Source organism: Trypanosoma rangeli (genome assembly GCF_003719475.1).
Source record: "Trypanosoma rangeli strain AM80 chromosome Unknown Tra_15.4_contig_00088, whole genome shotgun sequence".
NCBI lineage: Eukaryota > Euglenozoa > Kinetoplastea > Trypanosomatida > Trypanosomatidae > Trypanosoma > Trypanosoma rangeli.
The window spans coordinates 32938-56934 of NW_021705834.1; the positions used below are offsets into that span (position 1 = coordinate 32938).

The window sequence follows — 23997 nt, forward strand, 5'->3', positions numbered from 1 at the left end:
TGCTCCGAGGCCACAACCGCCACCACACCTTCTTCGTACATAAAGTGCGCCGCGAGAAGTCCGCCAAGAGCTCGAATGGTCGTCTCAAACGCGGAGACGGTGACGTCAATATCAAAGCTCACATGTTCCTCCACCCACTTCGCATAGCGGCGAAACTCCGTATGCAGCCCAGCAACTGCCAGTGTGTCGAGTGCGTCGATCAGTGTCCACCCGTAGCCACCCATGGTATTCTTTCCAGACCCGCTTACCGGGCACAACTCGTCCTTTGGGAAGGCGTACTTGATGTAGGAACCAAAGGCGTGCTCTATCATCTCACGCATGAAAGGCCGCATTTCGGCCGCAATGGGGTGCAAAGCAGCGGGGCTCCGCCACGCACCGCCACCCTCACCCTCCCAGCCGTCCGCCCCCTCGCCACGCACCGGCGCGATGGTCAGCAACAGGAACAACACCACCACACAAATGCATGGAATTGCGTACATTTTCAATAAGTTTTCTGTGTTTTTATAATATTTTTGTTGTTGGTCCGTTTGTGAGCTGGTTTTTATTTTCCTTTGTTGTGAATACGGAGGTTAAAGAAGACGGCTATGAGTCATTGAGATGCACAAGATTCATGATCAGTAGCGAAACACGCCCCATACAAAACAATGAAGAGGATGTATATGTTGGATTTAGTGGATATCTAAAGGAAGGAGTGCGTGACACCAGAGCTGTAGTGCTCTTCATTAGCTTGTGGCAAAAGCGATATTGTATTTATCTGATGGCAGCAATTTGCTTGACATATGCGCAAGTTTCTTTATCCTCGCAAGGAGTAGGGCTTTGCTTCTAGTGAGATAAGGTTTTCGTTCCTCAATCCCACATGTTGAACGATAACTTGGCTGCGTGGTGATTCTGCTTTGACGACAGTCGCCAGATAGTCCACCGGTGGGAACACAGCTCTGAGCCGGCATAGGTCTCTCTGAGAGAGGCGACCCGCATCTCCCACATTGAAGTGGCGTTACTGCGGCAGAATCAAAAAAGTGGCTTGCCGGTTGAAGTCTCAACTCCTTCGCGCCGCTGTAACGCAAATCGTAAGCGTCTCTATGCGGGCAGCGATCACTGCGACTTGTTTGAGTACTCGACTCCAGCACGTTGTTGCCGCCCAAATACGATGGCGCGGGGAAGGTGAAACCAGCGTCGCTGAATAAGGCAGCGGCATCCCCCTGTCGATGCCTTTGCGACAATTCCTTATCCTGCATTTGAAGGTGTGTATCGGCTGTACCGCACGCGCCGTGGGGCGCCCAATTGCGACTGTCATCGGCAACAGTTGTTGGTGTGTCTCGACGAGTGGTGCAGAGCCTGTGCGAGGGAGTCATGGGGGGAGTCCGCTTCACCGCATGCCGTTGTTGCCACAACAGGTGGGTCGTCAAAGCGGGCGAGGTACTGTCAAAGGGTTGGAGGTCGTCTTCACAGCTTTCTTTCACTAAGCCCCCTCCCCGTACATCTCTGCCGTCTATCCAGGCGGCATTCAGCAGACGTTCCACCCGCTCCCGCAAGGAAACGGCTGGATCATTTGCTGACAGAGTTTCAAGGGTATTTCCAACCTCCGCTTCTAAGTTTTCCTGTTGTGCGGGCGCATGAATGGGATTCGTGCTTGGCGAGTCCCCAGGAAAACCTTCCATGTCTTCTTGAGCATGCCGCGTCTTGGCCAGCAGGTCCGACTGCGCCATTTCATGCGTCGCCAGGTCCAAGCCCAGCTGGTGTAACACTTGAAGATTAAATACGGAATAACATTTTGGGGGATCGTGGTCCACCCGTGCAAGCACATCCACTGCGTGCATCTGTACCCGCTGGCTCTCGGCACTCGCATGCAGTTGCCTCGACTGCAGCATCAACTGACCAAGTTGGTGGGACGCCTCCTTAAGCAGCTGGGCAGAATAGTCGCGGTCGGCCTGAAGCGTCATGATGCGTTGAACCCGCCGTCGCTGTAACGCCTTGCGCTGGGCCGCCATGTCCGACGCCCCTGCCTTCCCCCGCCCCGTATCAGTTCGCAGATGCTGCAACGCACGCTCCATCGCGGCAACCCCCTCACCTACGTCACGCAGGTCAATTGCTATTAGCGCCAGCAGAAGCGTGACGGTGAAGCCCTCGTCGGAGGTGTTGCTCACTGGCTTGGCATCCATAAGTCTCGACAAAATTTCCGCCACCACATCATCACAGTTTGATGCCGCACTTTTCCACACATGGCAGAGGGCGACGGATGTCTGGCGTCGTTGCACAACCTCTTCGGGCTTAAGAAATCTGCAAAGTGTATTGTAAATGCGACGGCAGTGTCGGTTATGAGCGAGACATTGGGCCTCACAGAGCCCACTGATGCGCTGGTGCAGGGCATCCGCCGCCTCACGCGAGGCAAGGCACGAATCTGTCTGAGCAGCCGCTAAGACTTTTTCTACTTCATCAGGGGTTGTGAGCATACCATCAACACCCTCCATGTGTTAACCGGAGTCATGCATGCATTTGTGTATGTGTGTGTGTACGAAAAGTAGCAGCGGGCACAGCAATAAACATCACGCAGAGAGCGAAGCACCAGCGTCTTACAACACTTTCACTCCATCTGGCCACTAACACACATAAAAGTAAACCCATATATATTAGGAATATGTATGTGGTTTTGTCCTTGGCGTTGGGGGAGTTTGGGAGATTAGGTCAGTGTCTGTGGTTCATACCACACTAGACCCCAATTCGTGTATGGCGTGCTATCTAGTACACATTTCTTGTTACTATTGTTGTTGTTTGTTTTCTGCAGTTTGCTCCTCCGCCTGCCGTCGATGCATCCCCGTACAGACTTACACACAGAGAAGCAATCCAAAAATAAAAAGTTGTTGCACAGCAGCGGCATTATGTATGCGTCTCATTTCCTGTCGCACCACATCAGGTAGCACCCGGATCCCTTGCTATTCAATGCCCCGAGGTCGGAGCATCGCTCAATCCCTCGCGGAACATCACGTGCGTTGAAGAGCGATGACGGCAGGACGCCCAAGCCCTCCAGCGATTTAGGGATCTTTGCCTCCACACCCAACAGGTCCGCAAGTGTCATGTGAAGGTCCAACGTGGTTGAGATGCGGCGTGTTCGCTGCATCAGGTTCGAAAGCGTAACCCCCGCCGCGTACCCCTTTATCCGATCCATGCGGGACAGCAACTCGTGATGCAAAATCATGCTTACAAACGGCAGTGCGCGTTCCAGCTTCCCAGGTGCCGTTAATTCGTAGTAAGGCCCCATATGATTACCGTGATCAGAAAGTAGCAGCAGGGCATTGGACGGGTCGTCGAAAAAGCCAACACTATTTTGAAGCTCGTCGAGGAAGGCAACGAGGGCGTCATCCACGAGGTACAGCACACCATGTGTGCCCTCGTGGCCCTCAAGCAGGTGCAACACATCAAAAAAGAAAACAGCATCATCGTGCAAAGGTAAAGAGTCGTTTTGCAACGGGTTCATCCTCTTAGTTTTCTTCTTTTCTTCTTCTCGTCGTCGTTGTCGCAACCGTCGCCTGACGAGAGCACGTGTGTAATTCAAAACGTACTCGTGTACGTACTGCTGACCGATGCATCGTCGAAAGATGCTGTTAGGCCCTTGAAAATTACCCTCCAGCGCCGAATACTGAATGTGGCAAAACGGCCCAAATGTGTAGTAGTCCAAGTCATTGCCGTACGGTTCACCAAACCCGGCATTGTCGTCTCTCTCACCGAAGAGCGACGACATCATGTCCATGCAGTCTCCAACGGTATAGGAGGTACTGAGTCGGCTACCATACTTTCTTTTCGCTAACCGGAAGAGACTTGCTTCCGCAACCCCACGTCTTATGCCACGCAGACGGCTCACAATGTTGCCAGTGAAAAGGGGAACAAGATTGGCTTCCGTGCTATGGGATATTGTTGTAGCACCCTGCGCCTCCACAAAGACATGTTTACTCGATCTGTTGCTTCGGAAGTTACGGAGCCAATTGCTAAACTTTGGTAAAGACCGCCGTACTTCCTGACGGCTCACGGCATCCAACACCAAAAGAAGAACACTGGCTGGGGGATGAGCTTCTTCCTGCCCCTTTTTCTCTCCCGCCTCTCCTTGAAGCCTTGTGGAATGCCGGACGGGTGGAAAGATCTGGTATTCCTCGTGGTCTGAGGCAGAGCAATAAGCAGTGTAGGCCCCGCTTTCTCCCAGTGGAATAACCCAAACCTCGTTAGAGGGCCAGCCTGCACGTGCAATTCTTTCATGTTCAGTTCGAGGTTTCCGTAGAACCGGAACTAGTCGAGAAGGAATAATCTCCACAGACTGAATCACCCCTGTTGGGCCACGGGTAACGTGAACACCCATCGATTGGTGAACTGTCTCGTTCATCCCATACCGTTTTTCCAAGGTTTGATGCCATTTCTTGCTTATGTTAACCACCTTAGGGAGAACCTCTGTCCCCCCATTTAATTCACTGCGCTCTGGGAATTCAACGTACACCCTCACTTGCCTGCTACCGTCTGGGCAAAGCGGAGAGACAATCAAGACTTCCTCTTCGTCGTCCAAAAAGAGGATCCTGTTCGTGCCACATTGATCACTGCCGCCAAACGCGTTAAGCAGTCGGCGATGGGTGTATTCTGGAATCACCCACCCTACTGCGGCAGCACGCGATAACTTTAAACCCTCGAGTCCGCAAAAATCGACACGGTCCCCGAGCATCCCAACTTCCAAGAGACGCTTCCCATCACCTGGAAGAAACAATGGAACGATCAGTATAAGAAGCATAAACGTCAGAAAAATACCCACCACAACCCGCACCCTCCAAAATGGCAGGGTACAAACGCGTAAGGTGTCACTCTGCCTATGATGTTTTGAACTCCAAAAGCATTGAAAAATGCGGCATACTGGACCCAATACAATTGCACAGCCACAAAAAAACATAATACCATCAGCCAGGATACGGAATAAGAACAACATCAGTTCTTGCGTCTGACGATGACGAGCGGAAATTGTTAGATGAACACCGAAATGAATTGCCAGAATAACGGTCGACGCCAGAAGAAAAAATTTTCCAAGGCTTCTCCTCTGCATTAAACTTGAAGCACCAACCAAATGAAAAGTTCCAGGGAGAAAAAATACAGCATAGGCTCCAATACCTAATGCTATTGAAGAGCATTCTGTTGCTATACGTGTGGTAAAAGAAACTCCACGTATAGCCTTTCCCATCTTCAATAGCATCCCCCATGAGCAAAGGAGTAATACTATTGTAAGGCATATGTGCAAATACATAACTAGATGCGGCATCTGAAACCACAAAAACACACACGCAAGTTAAAAAAAAAAAAATCAATCCTTCCAACCGTACCCAAAAAAAAAAAAAAAACGAAGAAACATACAAATTGAGATACAAAAGTATATATAAATATAGCCAAAAGCAGGAAATAAAAAATAATAATAATGAACTTCACAACAGTAATAAAATAACAATAATAATAATAATAATAATCTAAAAAAGACTCGGAATTACAGAGACTTCATCTCACCTGCACAGTCAACAAGAATGTATACATCTCATACGATAGTTGCTGAATAAAATTATGCTCATCTATAAGGGAGAAAGTGCCAACATTATTTTCCTCACAAGTGGTAAGGCAGAGTTGGCACTTCCACTTCCCTCTTCTTCGTCACATGCATTCCGTACAAGAACATCCTGAAGCACCTGCAGAGTTTGCCACAACTTGTCTCGTTCCTCCAGTAATAGACCAAGCTGTTCCAATGATATAATCGACGTCCTCTTCGCTAGTGGTCCCTCATCACTAGAACGCTCTTCAGCAAAAGAGCCGTCCTGGCCGTCTTTAAAACCTGTTAGACAACGCTGGTGGCGTCCATGTGTGGCAAGAACAACTGCCTCATAGAACTCAACCTCCTGCCTCAAATCTTCCAACATTGCAACATACTCCTCTGGCACACAAAACGATAAAGATTCTACACACACATTTGAAGGAAAATCAGAGCCGCAAGGTTCACCATTCAGTTTAGAACTTCGCTTGCTCGTATGCAGATTGCAACTGCCTGTTTTATCTCGATGCCTCTGTTGAGGTTTCAATAACGTGTCGGTTAGATTTTTTATACCTTCAACCGCCCCAGATTCAGTGGTAGAAAAAGAAGCATATTGTGTGATTTGTTTATTATTCTTTGCTTCGGTGAACTCGGGGGCTGCAGAATACTCCCCCACACTGGTCAGTAGTTCAGTATTCTTTGTTTCGTTTTCAGGTGAAGATCCAAGAACATTAGGCCCTCCGTACTTCTCTCGAACCATTTTTTGCTGCAACTTCATAGCTCTTGTCAGTCTCACTCCTTCTATATACCCACCACCTTCAGACGTATTGGCTCGCCGCTCAAGAGCAGATCTAGAATACGTGCTAAGCATCTTTTTCAAAAACCGGTACATCCACTTCAGAAGCATGATATGCTCTTGAAGCTTTCCTGCCGCCAAACGTGACACATCTACTTCCAAAGAAAACTCCGGAGGTACGCAGCCCCGAAGCATAAGTTGTAGTGTCTGCATGTTCTTTTCACAGTATCCACGCTCCTGCATAGTATCTGAAGAAGGGTCCTGATTTATGCAAGTAACCGTTGTAACACTCCATTCAACACGACTAAGAAGCCTAGCTGCACGTTTTGCCCTTGTTTGAGCAACATTTGCCTCTGGTAGTCTGAGCGCAGTGCAGTTTTCCGCCACACGAGAAGCTGCAGCATCAACTATGGTGCAATACGCAACACCATCACGCAATGATTCAACGTTTGGGTACTGCGCAGTGCAAACGCTATTAATCCATAATAGCAGATCCCCTCTTCCAGAGGGTTGTGATGTCGCTGAGGTACCATACATCTAAATTTATCCCCTTTTCCGGTTCAATAAATGGTCCAAACCAACGTAAGCCCTTTCAAGTTCCTTTTCCTTCTGGTTTTCCTCGTAATGTATAACAATAAGTAAAAACAAAAATACAAAAAAAAAAGGTTATTAGACACAACTTTATTATCCATTTTCAAAATAAGAAAAAAAAACCACGACAACAAAAAAAATAGTATTAGTAATAATAATACAACACTTTCCGACAGACTCGTACTTCACCTTACTCTCACGCAAGCTGTGCATAAAACGTCAATTTAATCTTTTCATTTACTGAGTCACAAGTGTAAGTAAAGAAAAAGTAAATTTTTCCACACCTCAAAAAAGGAAGGCAAAAAAATAGCGCACGCGACTCCAATAATGATAATCTCAAAATGATAACAATAATAAACAATAAATAAAGGCAAAATGGTACTAACACCGTCGCCAAAAAAACACCTTTAATACCATAAAGATTACCTCGATTGAGTAAAACAAAACAAAAAAGCAACAAAGTCAAAAGGAAAATATCAAAAAGCATTTTTGATTAATTCCTCCTAAAAACTCAGTGTCCTTTCAGATGCAATTAATTGGACGTTCATCAGCATTGTCAGTGTCCTCACTATTTGCATCAGCAGTTAATGCAAAAGTAAATATATTGAAGCCTTCTTCGCAAGGATCATCATCAATGGCAACCTCGTCATTATTCATCCTCAGAACCACCAAAACAGGCTCATCAGTTTTTGATCTACAATGTATGGTCCACCCTCCGCCATAAACAGGCTGCTGTTCTGAACCTGTTTTATATGTTATAAGTAACGTGCCGGCAATGTACTTCGCTCAACTGTTGAGCCTTGCAACAATCATGCAATTTCGGTGTGATGGTCGCGAACTAGCCCACCGCGTTCCTGCCCGTCTGATACTCGTAGTCGGTAAAACCGGCCAATGATAAGTGAAATGAAAAGGGTCCAAACTCCTGCCCATGTAGCAGCTTTATATATCTCAGGCACTGCAAGCCAAGTAGTTTCACACTCCCTCCATAAACCAATGCATCTGCTCCATTGACGCCGTGAAGACACGGCAAATCCAATAAAAATAACCCGGACTAGTCCAGGTAACCCATGTATACTGGAAACATCAAGTGCATCATCTATTCGGAATTTGTGTTTGATCAAATACATAGACAGAACATCAAAAACGGCAATAAAAAGAGCACAAACAATAGCGTCAGGTACCGTAATATAGCCAGAAATAGGAATTATGCCAGCTAAACCCACAGTGGCTCCACATTTATCATAGCAATAAGACTCACTTTTTTGGTTCGCTGCATGTGAGAAAAAAGAAAGCAGCAGGAGCAAACAGTATCTACCACCTGCAAATTAATGACAGCATAAACATCTCCTCTTCCGAACAAAAGGGAACTTCCTCCGTTAAACCCAAACCATTCAGTCCATAACATAATGGCCCCAATACAAGTAAAAAGAAGAAGAAAGTAAGGCACATTACCCCGATGAATATGGAAATCCCGATGACATCAATAGAATAATGATACATATCAATGATGAAACCCCAGTAGTAGCATGAATCATAATACCTCTGGCAAAATCCTGTACATCCATTCGACCCAGCCCACCCTCAGGTACCCAAATCCAGTAGGCAAGAAAAAAAAAATAATACACAATCAACTTCCATAAAACCAAAAAAACTAAAGATGGATGAAAAGTCAACTGCTTTGCATAAACACTAGTCATGAAAAGTGGCGTCATTTTCACAAACACCATCTGGAAAAGAGCAAATAACGCCTATGGGATGATACTTCTACCATAGAAAGTTTTGTGATCCACGTTCATCATAAACACACAATTAAATGTGCCAATAACACCCTTGCCTCCCGCCGTATTGGATATTGTTAGGAGATATTCAGCACATACCCAAGGCACGGAAAGAACAGCACACCTGCCAAATATCTGCGCAAAAACGAAGGTTTTCTTTTTGACACGCAAAACACCTGCCTCAAAAAAAAAAAAAAAACTAACCCGGCATCATCCCTCAAGACAAGCACTGGCGATATCAAGACTCACAAAATACCACTGTCTTCCGGCGAGCATTTTTCTGCTGAACTAGGAATTGACAACAACATAGAGCTCATACGTGCGAATACAAAGACGACCCTTCGCTTTTTCTATTTCACCCTGTAATAAATCTAAAACAAGCTGGAAAGAAGCTACAAAAACCAGAAGAAAAAGAAACACAGCAACAACAGGCAGCCATTTTTAAGCCTCCACCGGATCTCAGCATTAAAAAAAATGCATTGAATATATTAAAAACAAATACGCAGCCTCGCCCAACCCCGAAGGGCTAAAAAAGCACACAAACAAGGACCCACGCGGGGGGCCACCACCAATGCAACAGCCTACAATTTATATTTTGCTTCTGCTTACTTATCTTGTGTCTCTATACCTCTTTGACTGCTTTTTGCCATGTTCTACACACGCCGTAGTTGTTAGAAGTCATCAGCGCTTTCCCATGCTTCCGGCGAGGCGCTTGCGCCTTTTGTTGGGGAGGGCCCTAAACGAGGTCTCGGTTCTTTCACCCCCCGTCCTCCAAACGGGGCGACAATTTGCAGGATTATCTACTTAAAAGCTATATGCAAGAAGCCGCTACGAATGAAAGATTGACGGAGCTTTTTTCTTCAGTTTCATCCCTTGGAATAGCGTCGCCGGAAGATTGGTTGCGGCTGAAAAAACTCCGTTTTTTCCATCTACCTGAACTTTCATGTCGAACCGTTACTAGGCTTTTTGCAATACTTGTTGAAAAGAGCGTCTGTGGAAACGTTGAATGCGTACGGATACAGGGTAAATTGTCTCAGCTGAATTTTACAGAAAACCTGAGGGATTATGAATGTTTAGAAACACTTCATTGTATCACCACTGTCGGTTCCCGGTTATCACCTAGTTTCATACCACATGCTTTAGAATCCATTCAAGGTTTGGTAAAACAGTGTCAAACAGAGTTGCTACCGACATTATCGTACACTATTGGAAGACTTATTACTTCAAAAGAAAATAAATGGATTTCCGTTGAGGTCAAGCACTCTCTTCTGGAAAGCTTGCTTGTAATAGTGGAGTCAATCGACTGTATGTTGCTCAGTCAACGCGAAGTTATTTACATTTTTTTGGGCCTTATCTACGTTCTGGTCACCTATTGTAGACCTGCGAAACGCATATGTGAAAACCTTGGATGCCCTGCTGTTGCGCGGGATTGAGTTGGAAAAAATAAAAGATGATGTTCCCATGGATTTGTTGTTATTACTTTGCGGTTTATGTCCTCTGCTTGAGTGCTCCGGTGTGAGGAACGCAACTCCTCGTTTACAAGAGGCTGGATTGATAGTGTATGTTTCGACCGAGTACTGTGAGACTCAAGGTACATCGCAAGGATTTCTGAAACGGTCATTAAAGGTGCTTGATATAGTTCTAGTTTTTTTGGCTCAAGATGTCGCCCGTGTAGAATTACAAAACTGTCAAGTATCTTGTGTTGTTTTGGAGATGCTTACATGGTCTGGTACAACAAATGTATTGAAAAATGCGCAGATTTTGCTTCATCTGATTCTTTGTGGGCTGCTTAATGGTGAGAAGGGCGCGTGGTATTGTGATTCGAAGCTGGATATGATCTCTGAAGGACATAATCAAAAGCCATTGGTGAATTATTTTCTTTTTGACCAACGTATACATTTTAGGGACATTCTTACCACCCGCCTAAGTATGTCTATATTCTCCTCTGTACATCTACGAGGATTCGAAAAGGCTTCTGTCCAAGAGGTCATTGTGGTTCTAGAGGCCTTGGTAAACGGAAATATTTTGGAGCATGTTAAGCAAAGGTATTTGTAGGGATGTATAACAAAATTACCATGGACCGTTCGTGTTGTATCATGACAGGACTTTTTTCGTATCGTGAACTCTATTATGAAGCTGCGTGTTCATGATAAACCAACGTTGTGTGCGATTCAGGATAACTGTCAGCAACTTGGTGTTGAAAACAAATTTGTATACGAAAACAACTCACAGGAAGGTGGAACTCATAAAAAGTTAGCGCAAACAGTATCAATGGATGCTTGGAACTCGGATACTATCGATCTACATATCTGTGAGAAGTCTTTACAACCTTCGGTACAAGAAAAAAGTTGTACAGTGGATGTACCAACGTTAATGGAAAATCTAAGTACCCGAAAGGGTGTGCGTAGTACCACTGTAAGACATTGTGTATCTATCATCAAGTCACTCGCCCATCATCAAGTGGCTTTTAAAAATGAAAAGATGTATCAGTTAGTTGCGACATTCTATGTTTTCTCGGGTAAAAGCAAGACTTTCTCCTGGCTCAACGCTTTCCTTAATCCTTGATGGAATAAAAGCTGGAGTCTCTCGTGAGGCGCTAACAGACGCTCTCTCATGGGTTGGTTGTCAGCTCCTTAAGGAAGATCAACCAAGCACGCATTCAAAAGATGTAGCCACCTATTTTGTTGCAGCGCATGAGCTGGTATTCTTGAATACTGCATCTCATCATGTTCTCATTGGTGTTTTTCAACGGGGAAAGACTATTGAGTTGCTTTCCACTCATTTAGCAGCTCACCTTTTTGCGGCCATGTGTGCACTTGGTGTCGGTGATAGATTGCTGCTTTAACGCCTTCTAAATCGAGTGGAGCTTTGGTGCTTAGATTTGCTGAAGGCCGTTGAATGGTCAAAAGAAGATTGGAAAGCCGGTTTGGTTCTGGTTCACACCTTGTGGACTGCAGCATCAGAGGCTGTATGGAATCAATTAATGAAACTTACACATAAATTAATTTAATACATGATTGAGCGGGAAAATAAGCCAAACGCACCGGGATATTCTCTTTTGGTTGCTTCAGTTGCCGCCACTTTCAGTATTCACAATGATGATGAAAACCTTTCCTCGAAAAAGATAGGAAAGGGTGTAAATTTTGAGCAGCTTCCAGGATTTTTTGAATATTGTTGCTTCACTTTTTTTCGGAGGACGGCATAACTTTTTCGCTTCCCCAAAATGACAGGCGACTAAGAACTGAGGTCGAACCTCCTATGATTCCCCAATGCAGCAATATCATCTATTTTATTATCATTACCCATGATGTTCAACACCTTGCTCGAAGTGACAATAAATCTTCAAAGAGGCCAACAACGCTTGGGGTGAGCTTGTGTCGATACTGTTTAAAGCACGTGGAGAAAACAGCAATTGCAGACAACACATTAATGACCGCGGTGGGATTTTTAATTCGATTCGGTGCAAGCAGTCAGGCGTTCGACCGATTTATGTCGGCATTATTAGAAAAGGAATGTAATGTAAACTTGTTGTCGGTGTGCTTCATAGCGGAAGATTTGGTTCGAACAGGCAAACGAAGGTTTGTAGCCACGCAGTTTTTAGTTCATTTTTCACAACGGAATTGCTTAGACGATTTGCCAGCTGTGGCATTGTTCTCCTTACTAAGTTTCTTTTTGCGGGACGCCGAACGGGTGGCTCTTGGATTAACTCGAGCAGATATGATGATTACCCTTGTGTGGTCATCGCTTATTATTAAACTGGTGCAGCTTCCAGAAACTAAAAAGCTTTGGACTCTGGTAGAGCCAGTACCTGTGGAATCAAGGTCGTCGTTGTTGTGTTTTCTTGGTGAAAGTGGATTGATAGAAAAGTCTTCCGTAGCTGAACTTTTGCCACCTGTTTCTACGGTTTTAAGCTGGCAGCTGGATTCAATAAACGGTGTCTCTGTTACCATTTTTTTTTTTTTACAAATGGTAAAAATGTCTCTTGCTAGTCGTGGAATCTATGAAAACACTACCGCTGTAGTTGTGGCGAGGGGGGAAGGGGGGGATTTTGAATAGAATTTTGGGGTGTATTCAATGATATAAACTTATTTTCCACTTTTACTTCAGCGTTTTCCATGTTTTATATGTTTCTTTTTTGCTGCTGCTGTGTCACTTTGCACATGTTTTGGTACCATTAACATTTGCCTCTTATTACTTTACCTTTCTGAAGAGAGAAAGACATATTTTTTTTAATTTTTTTTTTTTTAGGGGTAGGTCAGGGTAGGGAAATTTCATTGTCCCGGTTACATGTGATCTCGTAGAGGCAAAAACAGCCATGTATTGTAATAAAAAGTCGGGAAGTGAAGATGTTGAGCGATTATTTGAGGTGTTGCAACTGTACGAGCAACAAATATTGAATCTAACGGCATCTATCGAGAGTCAGAATGAAGAGAATGCCAGGATAGAAACGAGTCTCGTGGATCTGGTCCACAAAAAAATTGGTGGCGGTTCCCCTTCTCCTCCAGTGCTGGAAAATAGTGTTACGAGTACAAGGGATGGGGAGTTTTCCTTAAAAATTGGTAAAGTTCAGGAGGAAATTGAAGCGACGCGCCAATCGCTGCAGAAGGCACAGAAAAACGAAGAGCTGGCGGGAACTGCATTGACCCGTATTGCAAACTTTATCATGCACAATGATGAAAAGTATAAGCATTATCTTGATGGCTTGAGGGAACTCATACAGTGCTTTCAGAATGTTTGGAGCATGAGCGAGGAACACAATACCAAGTTAAAGGTGAAACTCAAAATGAACCCGGGTGAAAATCCTCTTAATGCAAGTACGTGGTCGTTTGGGGAAGCACGACCCCAACGCTTCTTGCCTGAGGAGAAGCTGGCACCATACTATGTTGAAGTGACTAGAACAGTAGCTCCTTTGCTGAATTGCATGACGGCAATTCTCGATTCTCTTAAAATGAAGAGTAAACTTTGTTTGATCAATCGAAAATGTCTAGAGGAAGGTCATCAGAGAGTAAAGTCTCAGCTCTTTACGCAGAGAGATGTATTAAAGGATGTTCGTCACACTGTTAACAACATGGAAGCAGCCATATTGAGCCTGCAACTGGCAAACAATGCCCAGAAAGGTATACGAGAGAAGCTGCAACAGGATCTGGTAGAATTAGATAGCTCCCTGAGTCTCAATGAAAGTATAGTTTCAACAAAGGAGACAATATTGCGCTTGTCTATGGAAATAGAGGTGTTACAGCAAGTTCTAGAAGACACATCAACGTCAACCCAGGCAGCCCAATCCGTGGAGAGAGAAACGGTTGATGCTGCAAACTCTCAAACACTTGAGTTTGAGCATGCCACTAATGCGGTTGAGCGTGTAAGACGTGCGGTCGCAGCACTGGAAAAGGAGAAAGTTGAACTTCAAGCTCAAATAGAGGCCAGTCGTGACAACACGCAGCAACAGCTTCAGGAGACAGAGGACGAAGTACAGAAAGTGAAGGATTTGTATGAAGAGGAGCATGAAATTAAAGAAGCTCAAAAGCTATTGGAGACGGAAACGGAGTCCCTCGCGATGTCCCTGGATGAAGCAAGGAAACGCGTGACTGTACTGCAGGCCCAACTTGAGTCTAAGGCAAGCCGGAAGGCGATGCTCCAGGACGAGAAACTGGCTACGGAGGAAAGTGTGAACAAAGCGCAAAACGAGTGTGTGTGTGCTTGCAATAATATTATTGCAATACGTAGACGGACGTCTTTGTTACGGCAAGAAGAAGAAAAGGCGTTAAGGGACTTAGAGTACATCACCTCACTTAGGTCGCAAACACTTCATTCGACGTTGCCAAGAGCATTTACGTGTCAATTAGAGGCAGGTGGCCACCGAGCAGAAGAGAACCTTCATCAAGTGGTGGCGTTGCGAGATAGGAGTCTATTTACGAAGGCTCGATGGGAACACCGCTACAATGTTGTGGCAACGAGTCCCCCTTGCATCTGCAGTGATACTCTTAACTCGGTGGATGAGGCCGGAGCGAATAGGAGTGCCGTGCAACGCTCAGCCTCTTCCACTAAAACACAACGATCATTACACTCTACAGGTGTCTTGCCCCCCGTTGCTCCCACACCGTCATCGAAGCACTCATTGGATGATCACTTCTCCCCATGTACGGCGGAACGGGAATCGAGAGAAGGAGCTATGCTTATCTCCACCGAAGAACCACCTAGCGGAATGACAAGTCAGATTGTGATTGGCGACAAGAGCTATTCGGTTACCCATCCCCGCAGCTCTCCTACTAGTCCACCTATTGCAAGCTTACGGGGGAGTTCCTCAGAAACAAGATGCCCCGCAACATTGCCAACCGACAAGACTGCAATAACGCCTTTGCAAGAGTCACCGAGTAGTCTGAATGGAAAGGGGAAAACAGAGGTCAGTCCAGTGATTGAACGTATCAATCTTCGTTTGCAGGAAATTCTGAACCGAACGTACTGACCTACCCACCTAGCTGTATCGAAGCCTCCGGACAGGTTGAATTGCCTCCAGATGTACCATTGCAAACCATGCAGGAATTGCTGTTGTTTGGTGTAACTTTTATAGGATCTCGCTTTTGTTGATTTTGTAATGTGTTTGTTTTACGCATTTGTTTTATTTACTCATTGCATCTTGTCTTCTAGAGGCTTTTTTTTTTTACTGCCGTGTTCATTGGGGTTTTCTTGCCTTTTTTGTGGTTCTTGTTTTCGTTGTCATTTTAGCTACTCAATGACTGAGGACCCCGTAGAGGACGTTAGGCGTTACCTGGCACGTGATGAAGTCAGTGCAAAGCAACAATTTACGACCTCGCTGCAGGGGAAAAGCTCTGAGGAACTAGTGGCCCTTCTTAGGTCGCGAAGGGAGGCGAATGATGCGGATGAAGCTGAAAGCATGCTAAGTGGTGACAATTGCAGCGCTGTTGTTGTGAAGTCGGAGAGTGGTATAAAGAATACTCCGCCCGCAGCAAGGAAACTGCAGGTGGAGGATGTAGCAAGTAGCCTGACGGGCACAGAGAGATTGGTTGAGATCAGTAGAGTAGACACAAGCCGCGATGAGCCCTTAACGCAGTTGAAAGGTAACGAGAGCCAACGGAGTCTCCAAGAGGAGTACAGTGTGGCGTGGAAGGCGGTACGCTCAGGGGTTATGGTCACGAAGGAAGAATTAGAGGAAGTCCAGCAAGAGATGCTTCTGCAGGAGCGTGTGTTAAAGGCCTTGGAAAGGGACAACGCGGAGGTTCATGCAGAGCGGCGGCTACTGCGTGCTAAATTGGCCGAGATGGAGCAAAAGGCAGTGAATGTTGAGGCCAAGTACAGTATTTTGGCAAGTAGTCAGAGTCCCAATCCCCATGCAGGTCAGCCTCTGCCGTCCGCTGCAACCACGTCAACGCAAAGCGGGCAGCGGGGCTGCCAAGACGAACTGCATATGGAGTTGGAACAGCAGAAAACCATGGTGCGGGAGCTGCAGCTGGAGTTGGAGCTGCTTGGACGCGAGAAGAAAGAGCTTGAGACCCGTTTAGCAGCTCTTGATGTCAAGAAATTTGGGGAGATGGAGCTGGAGCTTCGCAACCTGCGTGTCGATTTAAAGCGCAAGGAGACGGAACACAATGGCACCGTGAAAGATATGGCACGAAAGATTGCGTGGTATGTGGAGCACCAGGAGTTTAACCGTTCTCAGGAGGAGCTGCTGAAGGAACAGCAGGACACCATCTGCCGTCTCCGTGCGAGACTGCATGAGATGGGGGCCATGGACGACACGGGGAGGCACAAGCGTGTGGGGAAGGATGCACGGGTGAAGTACCTCACCAAGCGCGTGGTTGAGCTTGAAGAGGCGCTTAACCAGAAACACCCGGACAGCATTGCACAACTCATTCGCAGCTGTCAACCCTCGGTTCAAGATTCAAAGCAGTTTAAGCAGCTTAACCTTAGAATCAAGGAACTGGAGGAGGCGATCGTAGAAAAGGACCGCTGCGCTGAGGCGGCAGTCGCCCGCCTGCGGGTGGAGACGGATCGTCTGCGGATTCAGTACCAAGAAAAGATTGAGAGGCTCGAGGAGGAGCTTAAGATCCGCCTCATGCATGCACAGACGCGACGTGTTTGCGAGCTGGAAAAGCAACTGGCGGAAGCCAGACAGGCGTTGCGAGAAAGAGACCAGGAAGGAAAATCATTCGTGGCAGCTGTGGAGAGGCCGGTCGCTGCTGACCGATGTCTACCCGGGAAAGACGCTGCGGCCTTGGATGAGCCAGAGGAGTCCAAAGCATGCATGACAGCGACGCAAACGGGGGCGGTTAACCACGTGGGAGAAGCCATTTCACTGCTCCAGAAGGAGAATGAAGCTCTGAAAAGTCAACTGTCGCAAACCACTCAGGCGGTGACACAGACACCTGCTGCTGTCGCAGCGTCCCCTGACAGTGAAGGAAAAACATTCCCATTGCATGTTATTTCGAGCATGCAGGCCCAACTTAGCACCCTCACCGCCGAGTTGGCGGTGTACAAACAGTTGTTAACGGAGAGCCAAGGGTCACTTCGCGACGCACATGCACGGTGGGAAGAACGCCTATTAACCGCAAGGCAGGAGTATCAGTACCAGCTGCAGCATGTGCGACAGGAGCACAACGAGGACATTAAGCGAATTCAAGAGAACCACCAACGGGAGATGAAGGCCATTGCTGAACAACAGCAGGCCTTGGAGGCGGCCTCGTGGGCCTGCCAAAAAGCTCCACAAATTACTTTTGAGGACCCACGACATGGTCATGCCTTCCTTCAAAGCGTTGCGGAGCGATTGAGGTACCTTGAACGTCGTCAGGTGCAGAAGGAGCGTGAAGCCGCCCACGAGATTTCGGAGGTCAAGCGTGTGGCTGACTTTGAACTTGCATTGGCGAAGCAGCGAACGGAAATGGTGATTGAGCAAAAGAACTGCCAGATCCAGGAATTCAGGCTGCAGCTGGACCAGCTGCTTGCAACGCTTGCACTTCTGCAGTCTCATGCATAGGAAGAGTGAAGGAAACCTCGACCTGGACGGACGCCCTGTTTGTATCTTGGCTTTTTGCGGGTTAGACACCCCGAGCGTTGTTTCGTATTTTTTTCCATTTCCATTTTATTTTGTTCTATCCCCCTGATCTTTCGGTTGAGCATCACCGTCAGGGTTGACCCAGTTCTGCACCGCAGACACGACAATGAAAAAGGAATGGGGGAAGAGGGGTGTCGATAACCTCTGCCTATTGACCGTGTGTCTGCAGCGTGCCAGGGTGCACAGCGAGATTTCCCCTGTTTTGCAGATGGTGCATGTGTGTGACTCCCCGACGGGGCGTTTACGCTGTGACCCTCAAGAAGATGCCAGTTATCGATCTTCGGACGTGATGCAATGCATTCGTGTGGGCTTCTCTACTTACTCTCTGAGTGACGAAGGAAAGGCAAAAAAGTAAAAAGGTTTTCAACAAATATTCAACACATACTTCTACCTACGTGCGTGCACACACAAATACGCACAGCAGGAGTAAAGGATGCCGCAGCATAGCATGACCCACGGTGTGGTGTTTTTCTTACTTTTTGCTCTCGTTGCGTTGACGCCCTCTGCTGCCCTTATCGTCCCCACAGGGTGGCTGAAGCCGCAAAATATTGATGGCTACATATTTGATCCTTTCTGCGGGAGTTTGGAAAGGTGTACGACGCAAATGAATATGTGCGTCGTCGAGCCGTGATCGAGCGGACGTTGGCGAGGGTGCCCGCCTACAATGTGGCTGGAAAACACCTTTACGTGATGAGTATCAATTACATGTTATCCTGGATGCCGGAAGAGTTTGCGAGGCTGAACAGGGCAAGGTCTAGTATCATGTGCCATTTCACCAAGAAGAGTTTGCAGCGTCAGTACAAGCCAACCGGTCAGCGACTCCGCAACGCGGTGGACTACCGCAACTACACCCCCGCAGTTCTGACACCGGTGAAGAATCAGGGTTCTTGTGGAAATTGTTGGGTCCATGCTGCGGTGGAAGGGGTGGAGACGCTTTACGTCATTTCAACTGAAAGGTTTCACGTGATGAGCCAGCAGGGATTGACTACTTGTGTATCCAGCCCATACGAGTGCGGTGGGATAGGTGGTTGCCACAGTGCTACAGAAGATTTCGTCCACCACTATACTAGAAATGGCATTACAACAGTGGGAATATTCCTACACGTCGCCCGGGTCAACCACTACATGAAGCTTCTAGCCAACAATTAGCATGCAATCGTGAGGGCTCTTGCTCGCTTCGGCCCTTTGGCCGTCAACGTGGATGCAACATACTGGCGCTCCTGCGCCGGGGGCACCTTCCACGGCCGCGACTACGGCAAGAACATGAAATTATTAACCACGCGGTACAGCTTGTGGGCTACGGGTACGATGACAGTCTGTGTGCTGATTACTGGATGTTACGTAACTCGTGGACCCCAAACTTGAGTGAAATGGGTTACATTCGGCTGCTGTGCATGAGTAAAGCCGAGTGCGGCTGGGACTTTGACATGCAGGATGGGACGGCGTGCAAGGGCGGCCCTTCCGTGGTCGGGGTCTGCGGAGAGTGTGGAGTTCTCTTGGATGCAACCCTCCCTTGGATAACATAGTTGCAGCACGACGCACCTAGTATGGCCAACACACACACACACACCGTGCCGCACCTGTGGTTCCCCTCCTCTCTCTTTTCCTTCGCAGGGAGGGAGGGAGGGGAGGGGGGGGGGTGCAACAAAGCACATCGCCCTTGGGATCAGTGCATTTTATTGTATTTTCTTATTTATTTTTTGGGATGTTGTTTTTGGGGAGTATTTGAGGGAGAAAGAACAAAGGATCCGTGACTCAACGCGGGTTGACGGGAGATCGCATGTAGGGTTTTGCCTCTCTCTTTTCTTGCGCATCATTAGTTTTTGTTTTTTGTTTTCCCCGCTGCCAACGATACGATGTCGGAAGGCAGCGAGTACAAATTTTGTTTTGGTTTCTTCTTTTTATTTCCCTCACGAGGATTTAGTTCTTGATTTATTTATTTTTTTGCTTTTTGATGTGCGGGGATTGTTCATTGCGGGTTGGTGCCGAGGACGGGGGGGGGGTGTTACGTGTTGCGCGCCCCGCTCCTCCACGGCACGATGCAGTGAGTCGGAGGATGTGCTACCTCCCTTGCGTACTATCGTACTTTTCTATTCTTTTCCTCTTCCTCTTGCTGTTGTTGCGGTTTTCTTCACGGTGCGTGGAAGGAGCAGGCGGGAAAAATGAATCGCCTCAACGTCAACGAGGCAACTCGCGAGGAACTTCTGGAGGTCGTCAAGCAGCTGCGACAGCAGCTGCGGCAACACCAGACGAGCTCCGAACGCGCCAAGGAACTCAAAAGACAGGTGGACCAGTTGAAGCAGGAGCTTTGTGAGAAAGAGAGTGCGGTGCGGGCGTTGGGGCAGCAGAATGTCATGTTGTCTGAGAAGTCTGCGGCGGATGAAGAGACCATCGGCGTTTTGATCAAGCAGCTTGAGGACATGAATGTGGGGATGACCGACACGACGGGCAGCGACGGCGTCGTGGAGGCGCGTGCGGTCCCTGCAAAGGCGGCTGCCGCCAGGGTTGGCCAGGCGTCGGTAAAGGGATCAGACGGCACCAGTTTGGCGGGGAGTGCTGGGGGAGAGTTCTCGACGCCCCCCAATGCTGCGGCAATCATCGCGCAGCAAAACGAGGAAATGGCGAAGCTTGAGATGAAGGTGCGTGAGCTCACGGAGGTCAACACATTCTACACGGCAATTGTCTCGCACCATGACGAAGAAGAACGGCTTCGGGCGGCACAGAAAGACATGTTTGTCGCGACAAAGCTGAATGCGGCAGCATCTGCCGATATCACCCCCTTCCATGACCGTATTGTTGCCCTGGAAAATGAGCGAGATAGCTTGCAGCGAGTAGTGCGACAACAAAATCAGGAGAAGCAGGCCCTCATGAGCGAGCTCCAAGAGCATTGTGAGGAGCTTTCACGTTTAGAGCTGGATCTGGTGGCTGCAGAACGCTGGAAAGTGTCCGCGGAAGCATCCTCTGAAACAGTAGCAAGCATTCCCCCTGTCTACACCTTTTCTTCGCTGCCAGATGAGGAATTTCCGTCCTTGCGAACATCGGGGCAGTTAGCGGAGTCGATGCAGTATAAAGGTAGGCATGGTGGATCCGTGCCTAGCCCCGCCACGAGGCCCAGAAGCACCGGCTCCTCAGCGGACACGCATGCGCCCGCACGCGGCCTTGCAGGCAGCAGAGGCCTGCCCCCGCCGGATGCGCTTCCTGAGATTCGCCTGCGGAACCCGTCCAAACAGGAGAAGTTGCTTTTGGAACGGGTTGAATTGTACTGGAAATGCATCGAGGAAATGCAAGAATTTGAAGTGGACCGTCAGCGAGGGTTTGACAGAATTGAGCACGCGCGCGCGGAGCTTTTCACTGAGATGAACACAAAACTTGAGGAGCAGCGTCGAGAGATTCAGCGGCTAAACAAACGACTCGCCGCTTCTGCTGGCACGTGCGGAGGCGAAGATGAGCGGCGGACGACGGAGCCCCGCTCGGTGCGGGATGCACTTACTTCACCCATAGTGTTTTCCGGGTACGAGGGTGAACATGCAAAGATGCCATCCTTTAACGCCCGCCCCGAGGCTTCTACTGGAGTGGGTGGGGCGTTGTCGGAGGAGGGGGGTGATGACGGAATCAATGCTGGATGGAAAGCGCCGGGTGGCGATTACGGCGTTACCGTGGCTGATGCGAGTATGGGTGAAAGGGCAATGCTGGAATGTTTAGGGTCCGCCGGTGTCTTGGCAAAGGCGCCTGCACTAAAAAAAAATGAGGCGGAGATGGAAGCGGAGGAGACGGACACCGAGTTTGGTGGAGACGAAAGGATTGTGTGCAAAGCGGGCGGCCCCGCCGAGGCGGAGACGAGGCAGTGGCGGGAGATGCGCGATTCACCTCTACCCAAAGTTGATTGGGAGCGGCAGCTGCTGGCCAAGGAGGAAGGCATTGGCAGATTGGGCATCCTTCGTGAAGAGGGAGACGCGGCGGTCCACATGCTGCTGCTGAGTCGGGCGGCCATTGCGGCGGCGGCGACAGCAGGGTTCACTGCACACGACAAAGGATCTCCAGACGGCGTGGAGGCGCTTCAAACCGCGCTTGATAAGATGCGGGGGTTGGTTTCCTCCCTTGAAGGACGGGAACAAGAACTTTTGGCTGAGGTTGCACGATTGCAGAAAGAGATGACGCCTGTGCTGCAGGTAGCGGGTTACAAAAATAACCCGACAGCAACGCAGAAGACGATTCCCTCTTCTCCATCATCCTCCTCGCTCGCTGCCGCTTGCGTCAGCGAGCCCTGGGAACCCCTGCGATGCGTATGCCGAGCGTACGCTGAGGTGGTGGATGCACAGATCGCACTTTTGCGCACAGCCTCTGCCTCCGCCGTTGCACCCTCAATTCCAGGCGAGGGCTTTGCTGATATCGGCAACACGCTGGACGCGCTTCTGGCGAAGGCCGGTCGCGTCGCCAACGGCATCCGCGACGAGGAGCGAGGCGGCGCTGGCGCTTCCTTTGGAGTTGCTGCTGAGGAAGGCTCCGAGAAGGCGCCCGAGAGGGACACGCCGTTGCCCAAGACAGCGCCGCAATTACCATCTTCGGAAGGAGCGGGTGATGCCACAGCTGGCAGCCAGCACCCACGCCACGAAACCCCCCCGAGCCAAGCAGCTGGACCAGAGACCACGAGAAGCGGGCATTCGCCCAACAAACATCACACCGCATTTTCGCTTCCACTGGCGGAAAACGGCGAAAGGGACACACAGGCCCCAAGCGCCGCCTGCACAACGGCGCCACCGCGGCGGGAATCACCCGGCGCCCTCTCTGCAAAAGAATATTCGCACACAACCGCCAATGCCGCAGCGACCGGCAGCCCGCCGCCGCCCGCCGGCCCACAGCCCACCGAACGGTTCGTGCCGGATCCGTTGGATTACTTCATGACCTCCCGAGGGGTGGGGGAAACGACGTGGCGCAGCGCTAATGTTCAGGGCGGCGCGCCTGGAGCGAGGAACTTTCTCGACATATTGGGCGCCCCCCCCGCCTCCGCGCCCCACCCCATGCAGGGGGGAGACGACAACACCTTTGTTGCAGAATTTGATCCGTTTGCATGAGCTTCCTGCACATATGTGTAAGCGTGTGTGGCCTCATCGCTCTTGGACCTGGCCCTATTGGGGCGAAAAGGAGGGATATTTGCGGGCGCCGGGCGGGCCGATGCCCTATGGCCCGGTTGCCGGAGCAATCGTGGCTCAAGTTTGCGACGCTACCTCGACCCGCGTTTGCCCAGCAAGAAACGCCCTTTATGGCACCCGGGAGCTGCGTCCACAGAGCGCGCCGATTTCTGGACGCGGCAATCTTGCCGAAGCTGAATTGCCCGCGGCAGTTCGCTTGCGGTGTTGGATTTTACCGCGTTTTTTTTTTTTTTTACAACGAGCGTGTGGCGGTGAATGCCGCGCGTTACCCCACTCACCCACCTACACCCCACACCCTTTGCGCGCCTATAGCTGGCGCCATGGGGCCGGCAAAGGGGGCCCCACCTGCTTCGGCGACTTCGAACAGTTATTTTACCCATCTGCTTGTTTATTACTTTCGTTTTCCCTCCCCTGGGGGGCGCGCGCGCGCGCCGCGGTAGGGCCAAGGAAGGCGGGTGCCTCACGAAATCTCGTGCCGGCGCCCGCGTCGTGCACTACGACCGCCGAATGGGATTTCTGCTTAACATTTTCCAGGCGTTCCGTGAGAGACTTTTTTCTTTCGCCCCAAGCATGGCCGTTTTGCGTCTGTGCGTGACGACCCCACCACCCTCCAGAGGGAATTGCATCGGCGCCATTTACGACTTTGTGCGAGAATTTGGACGTTGAATCCGAGCCCCCTGCCGGAGTAGCCTCCCCTTAGAAAAGTGGGGGAGGCGGAGAAAGTGCGACTTGGTTTTTTGAGGCACGTCGTGCCGAAAACGAGAGCGCGGAAGAAGCCGAAACAAAACAAGACAAACCATCAAAGCAACAAACTAAAGGCGCTCCACCTTCAGCAGGCCAGCGCCACCATCTTCTATGTCGCTGCCGGCCGTGGGCAAATCAGTGGCCGCGGAGACCGAACGAGCTGCAGAGGAACCGAGTCAGTGACCGACTCGAGTATGGCTCTGCTACCTTCAATCCCTCAAAGCAAAACTTCTCTCGCCGGGCCGCTCGGGCCGGACAGGAGGGGACGTGCTACGGCGCCTTCTCAAACAACGTTTGCAAACAACGGCGTGCGTCTCCGCGTTGCTCTTTCC

The 23997-nt window shown here is 49.2% G+C and overlaps 13 protein-coding genes and 1 pseudogene across 13 annotated transcripts in view, besides 7 other annotated features; 9 read left to right on the top strand and 5 right to left on the bottom strand.

Moving 5' to 3' along the window:
• Positions 1 to 479, bottom strand: part of TraAM80_03392 (mannosyl-oligosaccharide 1,2-alpha-mannosidase IB) — a gene marked incomplete at both ends in the record, with an annotated part of 528 nt that extends 49 nt beyond the window's left edge. Inside the window, one exon of the mRNA XM_029380366.1 lies at positions 1 to 479. This exon is cut by the window's left edge and continues 49 nt beyond it. Coding sequence (XP_029239732.1) covers positions 1 to 479 — 479 coding nt within the window.
• Positions 480 to 722: 243 nt separating this feature from the next.
• On the bottom strand, positions 723 to 2468 carry TraAM80_03393 (uncharacterized protein; the record flags this gene model as incomplete). Its single annotated transcript, XM_029380367.1, has 1 exon — positions 723 to 2468. One exon carries the CDS (start codon positions 2466 to 2468, stop codon positions 723 to 725), a length of 1746 nt encoding a protein of 581 aa, XP_029239733.1.
• Positions 2469 to 2887: 419 nt separating this feature from the next.
• On the bottom strand, positions 2888 to 5218 carry TraAM80_03394 (putative transmembrane protein; the record flags this gene model as incomplete). Its single annotated transcript, XM_029380368.1, has 1 exon — positions 2888 to 5218. The coding sequence occupies one exon, from the start codon at positions 5216 to 5218 to the stop codon at positions 2888 to 2890; it is 2331 nt and encodes a 776-aa protein (XP_029239734.1).
• Positions 5219 to 5347: 129 nt separating this feature from the next.
• Positions 5348 to 5379: a sequence feature (A-rich).
• Positions 5380 to 5453: 74 nt separating this feature from the next.
• Positions 5454 to 5486: a microsatellite.
• A 99-nt stretch (positions 5487 to 5585) lies between these two features.
• Positions 5586 to 6872, bottom strand: TraAM80_03395 (uncharacterized protein; the record flags this gene model as incomplete). Its single annotated transcript, XM_029380369.1, has 1 exon — positions 5586 to 6872. One exon carries the CDS (start codon positions 6870 to 6872, stop codon positions 5586 to 5588), a length of 1287 nt encoding a protein of 428 aa, XP_029239735.1.
• A 103-nt stretch (positions 6873 to 6975) lies between these two features.
• Positions 6976 to 6999: a microsatellite.
• Positions 7000 to 7368: 369 nt separating this feature from the next.
• Positions 7369 to 7412: a sequence feature (A-rich).
• Positions 7413 to 7453: 41 nt separating this feature from the next.
• TraAM80_03396 (ammonium transporter, putative) lies at positions 7454 to 9003 on the bottom strand (annotated as a pseudogene).
• A 516-nt stretch (positions 9004 to 9519) lies between these two features.
• On the top strand, positions 9520 to 10137 carry TraAM80_03397 (uncharacterized protein; the record flags this gene model as incomplete). The annotated part of the gene is made up of 1 exon (XM_029380370.1): positions 9520 to 10137. One exon carries the CDS (start codon positions 9520 to 9522, stop codon positions 10135 to 10137), a length of 618 nt encoding a protein of 205 aa, XP_029239736.1.
• Positions 10138 to 10165: 28 nt separating this feature from the next.
• TraAM80_03398 (uncharacterized protein) lies at positions 10166 to 10759 on the top strand (the record flags this gene model as incomplete). Its single annotated transcript, XM_029380371.1, has 1 exon — positions 10166 to 10759. One exon carries the CDS (start codon positions 10166 to 10168, stop codon positions 10757 to 10759), a length of 594 nt encoding a protein of 197 aa, XP_029239737.1.
• A 451-nt stretch (positions 10760 to 11210) lies between these two features.
• TraAM80_03399 (uncharacterized protein) lies at positions 11211 to 11549 on the top strand (the record flags this gene model as incomplete). The annotated part of the gene is made up of 1 exon (XM_029380372.1): positions 11211 to 11549. The coding sequence occupies one exon, from the start codon at positions 11211 to 11213 to the stop codon at positions 11547 to 11549; it is 339 nt and encodes a 112-aa protein (XP_029239738.1).
• Positions 11550 to 11962: 413 nt separating this feature from the next.
• On the top strand, positions 11963 to 12760 carry TraAM80_03400 (uncharacterized protein; the record flags this gene model as incomplete). Its single annotated transcript, XM_029380373.1, has 1 exon — positions 11963 to 12760. One exon carries the CDS (start codon positions 11963 to 11965, stop codon positions 12758 to 12760), a length of 798 nt encoding a protein of 265 aa, XP_029239739.1.
• A 167-nt stretch (positions 12761 to 12927) lies between these two features.
• Positions 12928 to 12950: a microsatellite.
• A 69-nt stretch (positions 12951 to 13019) lies between these two features.
• Positions 13020 to 15167, top strand: TraAM80_03401 (uncharacterized protein; the record flags this gene model as incomplete). Its single annotated transcript, XM_029380374.1, has 1 exon — positions 13020 to 15167. One exon carries the CDS (start codon positions 13020 to 13022, stop codon positions 15165 to 15167), a length of 2148 nt encoding a protein of 715 aa, XP_029239740.1.
• Positions 15168 to 15434: 267 nt separating this feature from the next.
• TraAM80_03402 (viral A-type inclusion protein) lies at positions 15435 to 17693 on the top strand (the record flags this gene model as incomplete). Its single annotated transcript, XM_029380375.1, has 1 exon — positions 15435 to 17693. One exon carries the CDS (start codon positions 15435 to 15437, stop codon positions 17691 to 17693), a length of 2259 nt encoding a protein of 752 aa, XP_029239741.1.
• Positions 17694 to 18461: 768 nt separating this feature from the next.
• TraAM80_03403 (putative cysteine proteinase) lies at positions 18462 to 18920 on the top strand (the record flags this gene model as incomplete). The annotated part of the gene is made up of 1 exon (XM_029380376.1): positions 18462 to 18920. The coding sequence occupies one exon, from the start codon at positions 18462 to 18464 to the stop codon at positions 18918 to 18920; it is 459 nt and encodes a 152-aa protein (XP_029239742.1).
• A 463-nt stretch (positions 18921 to 19383) lies between these two features.
• Positions 19384 to 19411: a sequence feature (G-rich).
• A 278-nt stretch (positions 19412 to 19689) lies between these two features.
• Positions 19690 to 19717: a microsatellite.
• A 216-nt stretch (positions 19718 to 19933) lies between these two features.
• TraAM80_03404 (uncharacterized protein) lies at positions 19934 to 22843 on the top strand (the record flags this gene model as incomplete). The annotated part of the gene is made up of 1 exon (XM_029380377.1): positions 19934 to 22843. The coding sequence occupies one exon, from the start codon at positions 19934 to 19936 to the stop codon at positions 22841 to 22843; it is 2910 nt and encodes a 969-aa protein (XP_029239743.1).
• On the top strand, positions 22840 to 23361 carry TraAM80_03405 (uncharacterized protein; the record flags this gene model as incomplete). The annotated part of the gene is made up of 1 exon (XM_029380378.1): positions 22840 to 23361. The coding sequence occupies one exon, from the start codon at positions 22840 to 22842 to the stop codon at positions 23359 to 23361; it is 522 nt and encodes a 173-aa protein (XP_029239744.1).
• Between the last annotated feature and the right edge of the window lie 636 nt (positions 23362 to 23997).